The sequence below is a fragment of the Eleutherodactylus coqui genome, chromosome 5 (assembly GCF_035609145.1).
Source record: "Eleutherodactylus coqui strain aEleCoq1 chromosome 5, aEleCoq1.hap1, whole genome shotgun sequence".
NCBI classification, from domain to species: domain Eukaryota; kingdom Metazoa; phylum Chordata; class Amphibia; order Anura; family Eleutherodactylidae; genus Eleutherodactylus; species Eleutherodactylus coqui.
Genome location: NC_089841.1, coordinates 172,989,726 through 173,000,961, shown reverse-complemented (window position 1 = coordinate 173,000,961; position 11,236 = coordinate 172,989,726). Strand labels below are relative to the sequence as shown.

The 11,236-nt window shown below is 46.9% G+C and overlaps 1 protein-coding gene across 1 annotated transcript; it reads right to left on the bottom strand.

The window, feature by feature from the left end:
- Positions 1-9,510: 9,510 nt before the first annotated feature.
- LOC136628855 (olfactory receptor 5AP2-like) lies at positions 9,511-10,446 on the bottom strand. Its single transcript, XM_066604948.1, has one exon. The coding sequence runs from the start codon at positions 10,444-10,446 to the stop codon at positions 9,511-9,513; it is 936 nt and encodes a 311-aa protein (XP_066461045.1).
- Positions 10,447-11,236: the final 790 nt, after the last annotated feature.

Below are 11,236 nucleotides of genomic sequence, written 5' to 3'. Positions count from 1 at the left end.
TACCTTTCTGTGTCTGCACTGCGTAACGCAGAGTTTAGGGACACAGCCACTTCTATAAGGAAAGTTATACAGTCCTCCTAATCCTCTGTACAAGAAACCCAACACTCCTTCTTAGAGCTACATCTGACTGTGTGCATTATAGTTGTGGCTGGCTGGGAGCAGTAGTGCATCAATTTTTGTATTACACATCTAGGCCTGTTTCCTGACTTTCAGTAATAGCTTTCTCAGCCTGCAGTGCTGTACAAGCAGCTCTCACCATGAAACTGCACTCTAACATTTCCTAGCCTACTGCAAACAACTTTAGTTGTACCTTTCTGTGTCTCTACTGCATAACACAGAGTTTAGGGATGCAGCCACTTCTATAGGGAAAGTTATACAGTCCTCCTGATCCTCTGTACAAGAAACCCAACGCTCCTTCTTAGGGCTACATCTGACTATGTGCATTATAGTTGTGGCCGGCTGGGAGCAGTAGGGAGCCAATTTTTGTATTACGCATCTAGGCCTGTTCCTAGACTTTCAGTAATAGCTTTATCAGCCTGCAGTGCCATATAACCATTTCTCACCATGAAACTGCACTCTAATATTTCCTAGCCTACTGTAAACGACTTCAGTTATATCGTTCTGTGTTTGCAGTGCATTAGACAGAGGTCTTACCGCTAAACAGTACTGTCATATTTCCTGGGCCACTGCAAAGTATTTCAGCTCTGCCACTGTGCAGAGCGTCTCACAATACCCTTTCCTTGGTGGGGTTGAGATAGCTGCAGTTACCCACTGACTTTAGAGTCTTCTACCACTCCATACAGCCTCTCTTATCTACAAGTCTCTGCGAGTGGTAAATTACCCCTAGGTATCAGCGCAAGACAGCGGGTTACTTTTTTCAAGTCACAGCATAGAGCCTCCGCTATCTACAAGTCTCTGTGTGCGGTGAATTAAGGCCCAGTTGTCAGTGCTGTACAGTGGGGTAATTTATTTGGGCCCTGCTCTATTCTTAATCCGCCATGATGAGGAGTAGGGGTAAGGGTCGAGGACGCGAACGTCCAAGTGAGAGTGTGCGCACAGGCCAAGTTCCGGGGCGTAGTGAATCACAGCCGGCTGCTGCGGAATTAGGAGAGAGGCAAGTTTCTGGTCTCCCCAGCTTCATATCACAATTTACGGGTCCGCGTGGTAGACCTTTATTACAAACAGAGCAGTGCGAGCAGGTCCTGTCGTGGATGGCAGAAAATGCCTCCAGCAATGTATCGCCCACCCAGTCTTCTACGCAGTCCACTACTCCCGGCCTAGGGACTGCAACTCTAAATCCTCTGGCTGCTCCTCCTTCCTCCCAGCCTCCTCACTCTATGTAAATGACATATTCTGAGCAGGCAGACTCCCAGGAACTGTTCTCGGGTCCCTGCCATGAGTGGGAAAAAATGGTTACTCTCTCACCTGCGGAGTTTGTCCAACCTTTAGAAAGTTCCCGGAGTCCGGGTGATGAGGCTGGGGACTTCTGGCAACTGTCTCAAGACCTTTTTGTGGATGAGGATGATGAGACACAGTTGTCTGTCAGTGAGGTAGTAGTAAGGGCAGTAAGTCCGAGGGAGGAGTGCACAGAGGATTCGGAGGAAGAGCAGCTGGACGATGAGGTGACTGACCCCACCTGCTTTTCTAAGCCTACTGAGGACAGGGCTTCAGAGGGGGAGGCAAGTGCAGCAGCAGGACAGGTTGGAAGAGGCAGTGGAGTGGCCAGGGGTAGAGGCAGGGCCAGAGCGAAGAATCTCCCTACTGTTTCCCAAAGCACCACCTCGTGGCAAACCTCCATGCAGAGGGCTAGGTGTTCAAAGGTGTGGATGTTTTTTACTGAGAGCGCGGACGACCGACGAACAGTGCTGTGCAACCTGTGTCGCACCAAGATCAGCCAGGGAGCCAGGGAGCCACCACCACCAGCATGCGCAGGCATATAAAGGCCAAGCACCCCACAAGGTGGGACAAAGGCCATTCACCGCCTCCGGGTCACACCACTGCCTCTTCCCTGTGCCCCAACCTGCCACACAGATCCAATCCACCTCCCAGAACACAGGCACGAACACCTCCCGGCCGGCACCCACACCCTCACCTCCACCGTCCTCCACCCCATCCAGCAATGTCTCTCAGCGCAGTGTTCAGCTGTCACAAGCTAACACAAGCGTTGGAACGAAAGCGCAAATACGCCGCCACTCACCCGCATGCACGAGCTTTAAACGTGCCCATTGCCAAATTAATCAGCCTGGAGATGCTGCCGTACAGGCTTGTGGAAACAGAGGCTTTCAAAAACATGATAGTGGCAGCGGTCCCGCGCTACTCGGTCCCCAGTCACCCCTATTTTACCCGATGTGCCGTCCCAGCCTTACACCAGCATGTCTCCCGCAACATAAATTGTGCCCTCACCAATGCGGTTACTGGGAAGGTCCACTTAACCACGGACACGTGGACAAGTAATGGCGGGCAGGGCCACTATATCTCCCTGATGGCACATTGGGTGAACTTGGTGGAGGCTGGAACCGAGTCAGAGCCTGGGACCGCTCACGTCCTACCCACACCGAGAATAGCGGGTCCGACCTCGCTGCTGGTATCTGCGGCGTTTTATGCCACCTCCTCCAAACCCTCCCCCTCCTCCTCCTCAGCCACCTCTACCTCTCAATTAAGAAGTGTGAGCACGTCGCCAGCAGTCGGTAGCGCGCAGCGCGGCAGCACATCGGTGGGCAAGCGTCAACAAGCAATGTTGAAACTAATCAGCTTAGGTGACAAGAGGCACATGGCCCCCAAGCTGTTACAGGGCCTGACGGAGCAAAGCGACCTCTGGCTTTTGCCGCTGAGCCTCGAACCGGGCATGTTCATGTGTGACAACGGCCGTAACCTGGTGGCGGCTCTGCAGCTTGGCAGCATCACACACGTGCCATACCTGGCGCACGTCTTTAATCTGGTGGTTCAGCGGTTTCTGAAAAACTACCCCAACTTGTCTGACCTGCTCGGCAAGGTGCGCCGCGTCTGCGCACATTTTCACAAGTCCACCACGGACGCTGCCACCCTGAGGACCCTGTAACGTCGGTTTCAGCTGCCAGAGCACCGACTGCTGTGCGATGTGCCCACACTCTGGAATTCTATGCTGCACATGTTGGCCAAGCTGTACGAGCAGTGTAGAGCAATAGTGGAATATCAGCTGCAACATGGGCGGCGCAGTGGTAGTCAGCCTCCCCAATTCTTTACTGAGGAGTTGGCATGGATGGCAGATATCTGTCAGGTCCTCGGAAACTTTGAGGAGTCTACCCAGATGGTGAGCGGCGATGCTGCAATCATTAGCATTATGGAGGAAGAGGAGGAGGAGGGGGAGGGGAAGGAGGAGGGGGAAGAGACAGCTGGCCACACTGCAGAGGGTACCCATGCTGCTTGCCTCTCATCTGTTCAGCATGTATGGACTGAAGAGGAGGAGGAGGATCCTGAAAGTCATCTTCCTAGTGAGGACAGTGATGTGTTGTGTACAGGGACCCTGTCACACATGGCTGACTTTATGTTAGGCTGCCTTTCCCAGGACCCTCGCGGTAGACGCATTCTGGCCAACACGGATTACTGAATGTACACCCTTCTCGACCCACGATATAAGGAGAATCTTTCCACTCTCAATCCCGAAGAGGAAAGGGGTACGAGAGTGATGCAATAACACAGGGCCCTGGTGGAAAAAGTGATGCTAAAGTTCCCATCTGACAGCGCTAGTGGCAGAAGACGCAGTTCAGAGGGACAAGTAGCAGGGAAGGAGTGAGGATCAAGCGGCATGTCCAGCGCAGCAGGGGAACACTCTCCAAGGCCTTTGCCAGCTTTATGGCTCCCCAACAACACTGTGTCACCACTCCCCAGTCAAGGCTGAGTCGGAGGGACCACTGTAAAAAGATGGTGAGGGAGTACGTAGCCGATTGTACCACCATCCTCCATGATTCCTCTGCTCCATACAATTATTGGGTGTCAAAGCTGGACATGTGGCACGAACTTGCGCTGTACGCCCTGGAGGTGCTGGCCTTCCCTGCCGCTAGCGTCTTGTCAGAGGAGTTTAGTGCAGCTGGGGGAATCATCACGGATCAGAGAGGAGTTTAGTGCAGCTGGGGGAATCATCACGGATAAGCGTACCCGCATGTCAACTGCCAGTGCCGACATGCTTACATTCAGAAAACATGAACAAAGGCTGGATTTCCCCAGACATCTCTTCTCCACCGGCGGAAAGCAGTGGAACCTAATGATTCTTTTCGCTGCAACAGGAGAAAAAAGTATCCTCTATCACCATAAAAAAGGGGGAATTAGCCTTGTCAATCACTCTCGAATATTATTACTCCTCCTCCCCCTCCTAAAACAGCATGTCATCGCGCTGAAGTGCCGATTTTTTTGCGGCCCAAACGGCTCTGTTTAAAAGTTTTTTTTTACATTTTTCAACATTTCAAAAGCATTGATACTTTAACAGACACCAATTTTTTTCACAGGGCTGCCTCCAGGCTCTGTTACAAATTAATAGAGATGAGCGAACGTACTCGTTTCTAGTAATTACTCGATCGAGCACCACGATTTTTGAGTACTTCAGTACTCGGGTGAAAAGATTTGGGGGGCGCCGGGGGGCGCCGGGGGACGGGGGGAGGCGTGGCGTGCGGGGGGTAGCAGCGGGGAACAGGGGGGAACCCTCTCTCTCTCCCTCTCCCCCCCCCACTCCCCGCTGTAACCCCCCACTCACCCACGGCGCCCCTCAAATCTTTTCGCCCGAGTACAGAAGTACTCGAAAATCGCGGTACTCGGGTGAAAAAGGGGCGTGGCCGAGTACGCTCGCTCATATCTACAAATTAAGCAACAGCGAGCTGTATCTTTAAAAAAGGTTTATGGGTTTCACCTGCCCTCGTGGTTGAGCAATTTTTCAGGGGTGCACTTGTACTCTTGGTACACCAATTTTTCTGGCCCTCGCCTATACTGTTATCTAACTAATTTTTCCATCCTTCGCCTACACTCTTGGTAACCAAATTTTTTCAGGGATTCGCCTATACTCTTGGTACACTGATGTTTCAGGGGTTCGTCTACACTCTTGCTACAGAAATATTACAGGGGTCTACTTAAACCTTTGCTACAAAAATGTTACTGGGGTCTGCCTATACCTATTCTACTGAATAGTTTGAGGGGTTCACCTATACTTTTGCTACAGAAATGTCACAGGGGTCTGCCTATGCAGTTTCTACGGAATGGTTAGAGGGGTTAGCCTATACTTTTGCTGCAGAAATGTTACTGGGGCCCGCCTATACTCTTGCTACAGAAATGTTATTGGGGTCTGCCTATACTTTTGCTACAGAAATGTTACTGCGGTCCGCCTATGCAGTTTCTACTGAATGGTTTAAGGGGTTCACCTATACTTTTGCTACAGAAATGTTACTGGTGTCTACCTATACCTCTTTTACTGAATGGTTTGAGGGATTTACCTATACTTTTGCTACAGAAATGTTACTGGGGTCTACCTATACCTCTTTTACTGAATGGTTTGCGGGGTTCATCTATACTTTTGCTACAGAAATGTTACTGGGGTCCACCTATAGTCTTGCTACAGAAATGTTACTGGGGTCCACCTATACACTTGCTACAGAAATGTTACTGGGGGCTGCCTATACTTTTGCTACAGAAATGTTACTGGGGTCCGCCTATACTCTTGCTACAGAAATGTTACTGGGGTCTGCCTATACCTTTTCTACTGAATAGTTTGAGGGGTTCGCCCATACTCTTGCTACAGAAATGTTACTGGGGTCTGCCTATACTTTTGCTGAAGAAATGTTACTGGTGTCCGCCTATACTCTTGCTATAGAAATGTTACTGGGGTCCGCCTATACTCTTGCTACAGAAATGTCACAGGGGTCTGCCTATGCAGTTTCTACGGAATGGTTAGAGGGGTTAGCCTATACTTTTGCTGCAGAAATGTTACTGGGGCCCGCCTATACTCTTGCTACAGAAATGTTATTGGGGTCTGCCTATACTTTTGCTACAGAAATGTTACTGCGGTCCGCCTATGCAGTTTCTACTGAATGGTTTAAGGGGTTCACCTATACTTTTGCTACAGAAATGTTACTGGTGTCTACCTATACCTCTTTTACTGAATGGTTTGAGGGATTTACCTATACTTTTGCTACAGAAATGTTACTGGGGTCTACCTATACCTCTTTTACTGAATGGTTTGCGGGGTTCATCTATACTTTTGCTACAGAAATGTTACTGGGGTCCACCTATAGTCTTGCTACAGAAATGTTACTGGGGTCCACCTATACACTTGCTACAGAAATGTTACTGGGGGCTGCCTATACTTTTGCTACAGAAATGTTACTGGAGTCCGCCTATGCAGTTTCTACTGAATGGTTTGAGGGGTCTGCCTATACTTTTGCTGCAGAAATGTTACTAGGGTCCGCCTATACTCTTGCTATAAAATTTTTTACTGGGGTCCACCTATACTCTTGCCACAGAAATGTTACTGTGGTTTGCCTATGCTGTGGGTGCACAAAGACTACCCATCGCGGTGTTTTACCTATCTGGCACAAATACACTGACTGACTTGGGCAGAAATGTGGGCCAAGGCCGAGGTCCTTGGTGGATTGAAACTCTGCCATGTTTGGGCACTTTGATTTCTTCCTGTGTAATACCATCTTTGTGCACCGACAGTATAGGCGAGCCCAAAGAACTCAAAGACTTCCCATTGCGGTGTTGAGCTATCTGACACCTACACAGAATGAATTGTGTGGAGATATATGGATTTCCCATTGCTATGTAACTCACGGCAAGTTGGGTCACACACAAGGTGGAGGCTGGGACCGAGCCTGACCCTGGGCCTGCTCACATGCTTCCCACACGGAGTATTGTTGCATTGTGGACATGTGTAGAAGTACAGGCACCTGAGTCCCCTTTATGGTTTGCGGCTCCTGACAATTTTGTGACGGAGGTGGCACAGGATTGGAATGATGATCGTACGTCAATTTATCATCAATTCTCAACAGCATTGCGGGCTATTACCCACACTTTCAGAGAGGGTCACTTCCTGGCCCTGCCAACCCTCTGCAGTGTGTGCCTCCGGTTCCTCCTCATCTAGTGTGCACTTAGAAATAGACATGAGGGTAGTGTGGCTATGAAGCGAGCGTGTGGCATGAGGGCAGCTGAATGCTGCGCAGGGAAAATTTTGTGTGCACTGTGGATGCAGGGTCATGCGGGGGTTGGACAGCATACCAGCATGTAACCCAGGAGAAGAGGCAGCGGTGTCACAAGACCTGTATCTATCTATCTATCTATCTAGATACATCAAAGCAGAGCATACTGGCTCTGTGTAGGAAAGCTGAGGAGAGCAGTAATGCCTGTGCTGAACAGCTACAGTTCTTCTACGAACTACATTATCTCTCATATCTATCTACAGTATCTATCTATCTATCTATCTATCTATCTATCTATCTATCTTCTCACTCCAGCTATAGAAATCTAAACAGATCACTTGCCTTATATATTGATACTAGCTGACATACACGGCTTTGCCCAAGTTAATTTGGTACAGGTGTTTACCCATTGTTTGCACAGAAAAAGTTATGAAGTAATGGTTACTTCAGAGGAATAAAATATGTACACACATAGGGGAGCCTTAGATTCTTCTCAGACTGCATGTACCAATGTCTCTCTAAAGAATATGCCATCCCTCCAACTCTCCTCACTTTTTACTCTTCAAGGTAATGCCCTTATTTATTCAAATTTATCCCCAAACTGGAGGTTGCAGCCCCCTCTTAGCCTTAATAGTTCGCTCCCTCCCTGCAGTCAATGGCCGCTTGCTTATGTACTTTACAGCCTTTCAGTATATGCACACAGAGGTCAGTTAGATTCTCCTAAGTATGTATACACAAAGGTCAGTTATATTCTCCTTAGTATATACACACACAGAGATAATTTATATTATCCTCCTGCTATATTATTTCCTGCTGTTATGTTAACTAGATTGACATGATGTTCGCTTAGCAAACATAAAATATTTGGAAAAATGGTTGTAAATATTTTAAGAACTGCATTCGGCTTAAAGTGTTCGCCGTCTACGGCTTGGTCTTTCACGTTTTGGGGACATAGGAACAAGTCAATTAGTGTATATTACATGTCGGTATAATACGCCATCTAGCATAGTATATGTTACTGTAGAGCCGCCAGTATATTCGGTGTATCCTGCGGTAATATCTTGTATCTCTGACATACTCTGCAGATGAATACAGTCACTGAGCTGTAGACTACTATATACCTGCGTGTAGCAGAGCTGAGTGTGTATAGTAGCGTTTAACAGAGCTGAGTGTGTATAGCTGCTTGTAGCCGCGCTGAGTGTGCATAGCAGCATGTAGCAGCACTAAGTGTGTATAGCTGTGTGTAGTAGTGCTGAGTGTGTATAGCTGCGTGTAGCAGAGCTGAGTATAGCTGCGTGTAGCAGAGCTGAGTGTGTATAGCTGTGCATAGCAGAGATCTCCCCCTCTCCTCCCCTCCCTCCCCGCTTCCCCCATCCTTGCATTCGCTTACCAATATTTCAAACTTCATAGCAGCGCTGCCAATACACTTAACATATGAAGTTTTCTCATAGAATCATAGTTGGAAGGGACCTCCAGGCTCACCGGGTCCAACCCCCTGCTCAATGCAGAATCACTAAACCATCCCAGACAGATATTTGTCCAGCCTTTGTTTAAACACTTCCATTGAAGAAGAACTCTCCACCTCCCATGGCAACCTGTTCCACTCATTGATCACCCTCGTTGTCAGAAAGTTTTTTCTAATATCTAATTTGTATCTCTTCCCTTTCAGTTCTATCCCATTGCCTCTAGTCTTTCCTCCCTCTCTCACCTCTTTCAGCACTGCTCGCCCTTCTCTCTGTCAGCACTGCTCGCCCTTTCTCTATCTCAGCACTGCTCACCCTTTCTCTCTATCAGCACCGTTCGCCCTTCTCTTTATCAGCACCGCTCAGCCTTCTCTCCATCAGCACGGCTCACGTTCGCTTAGTGACACTCTCTCTCCCCTTCAGCACCGTTCACCCTCTACACCGCTCACACTGCTTACCAACGTTTCACTCTCCCTAGTGGAGCACACTCATAGACTTAACATAGGAATTTTGAGCTGCCCTCACAGGTCACTTGATGTCTCAAAGTCAAATTTAAAGATGTTACAGCAGTGGTGAGGGTGTCACTAAATTTAATGACACCCAAGTCATCCACCAAAGGTCACGCAAAGGGGTGAAACTGTGGTGCAAGAAAAAGCCTGTAGGCTTTTTCATATTAGATTTCTTCAACTCTTGGAATACAACTTAAAGGCTAAAGATAACTGCATTCATAAAGGTTTAAATGATTTATAACATATATTTGACCAGCGGATGATCATGTATTAAGAAAAACTTTCTACATTTTCATTACAAGTATGATTCAATTTATTTGCTATATTTTTACTGTTAAGAACAATACTTAAAGTTGTGAAGTTAAAATATAGTGAGTCAAATTAATATTTTATCTTTATCACTGACTTATGTATAGCTTTCAGAAAATCTATATTTCTCATGCTGTAAATGACAGGATTAATAAGGGGTGTAACAATGCCATACATTATAGAAAGGACCCTGTTCTGCTCAGATGATGAGCTGCTGCCTGGATGCATATAAGTAGATATAATTGTCCCGAAGAAAATGGTAACCACCAAGACATGTGAGCCACAAGTGGAAAATGCTTTTGGTCTTCCAGCCATACTCCGGATATTAACCACAGCGCTGAGTATATAGAGATATGAAACAAGTATAAGCATGAGACTACCTAGCACTACAACTACCCCAAACAGAAGGGAAACTAGTTCATTAAGGTAGGTGTCTCTGCAAGAAAGCTTCAGCACTGCAGGAATGTCACAAAAGAAATGATCAATTTGATGATCTTTACAATAAGGTAATACTGCAGCAAAAACTGTATGTGTAAGAGAATTTATAGAACCTACAAAATAGGAGAGCAGAGAAAGCTGGAAGCAAAATAATGAATTCATATAATTGGAATATAACAAGGGCCGACATATAGCAATATATCTGTCAAAAGCCATAACGGTGAGGAGGACACACTCAGAGCCCCCTAATGCAACGAAGAAAAACATCTGGGTGAAGCAGCCCACAAAAGAAATGCTCCGGTCTTCAGTAAGGAAATTCCGTAGTGTGTTTGGTGTGATGGTTGTGGTATAAAAGATTTCTAAGACTGATAGGTTGGAGAGAAAATAGTACATGGGTTTATGCAAACAGGAGTCTAATCTAATTACAGAAATTATTAAAAGATTGCCCATGACTGTCATGCTGTAGATGAGAAGAAACAATGCAAAGAAAATCTTTTGCAGTGATGCCGTCCTCACTAATCCTAGGAGAACAAATCCCTCAGAAAATGTAATATTTTCCGTCTTCCACATAATATCAGCTTTAAATTCAGCCAATCTATAAAAGAAACAGTTCTGTTATCATGTACCTAAGTACTTTTACCAAATCAGAAGTAATATGTATACAGTTCTATAGTTGTTAACTATTGGTTGACTGATCAATCCAGATGATTCTAATAAAGCTGGCACTAAATATAATATTATGAGAAAACACGGAAACATGGTAACATGAGAGACACAGACAATCCAGCAAATGAACACTTTTTTATTGGACATACAGGGCTAAAAATGTCATAAAGTGAAAAATAACAAGGTATTTGACCCTGGTCTAAGGGGAACGGAGAAATCTGTCTACAAGTGGTGAAGTAATCAGCATGATAAGGACAGCACCATGTCAGGAACCTAGGGCAATCGGGTCTATCCCTGAATAGCAGCCAGGTACACAGATGGTGCATATTATAAAACTACAGAACAGTGAACTAGTTTATACAATACTCCAGCTTAGCGGTGCAACAAAGTACATATCAGAAGTCAGAAAGAACAAATTCAGACCAGCACCAGATGGAGGAAACACGCACAACTAGACTCATCTGCTGACCCATGAACGGGTGGCAACAAATGGGACTCAGGCATCTGAACACAGGTGGCAGACACAAACAAAACAAGACTTAGGCCTCATGTCCACGGGGAAAATCAGATCCGCTGCAGATTCTCCATGTAGAATCTGCAGCGGGTCCCTCCTGCCCCGCGGACATGAGTGCTTAAAATAGGAATTTAAAAGCATTTACCTTTCCGTAGCGGGCGGGGACGCTCTGCTGTTCCT

What these genes read in the sequence shown, in the direction of transcription:
- LOC136628855 (XM_066604948.1), bottom strand. Translation starts at nt 10,446, where the DNA reads ATGTGGAAGACGGAAAATATTACATTTTCTGAGGGATTTGTTCTCCTA.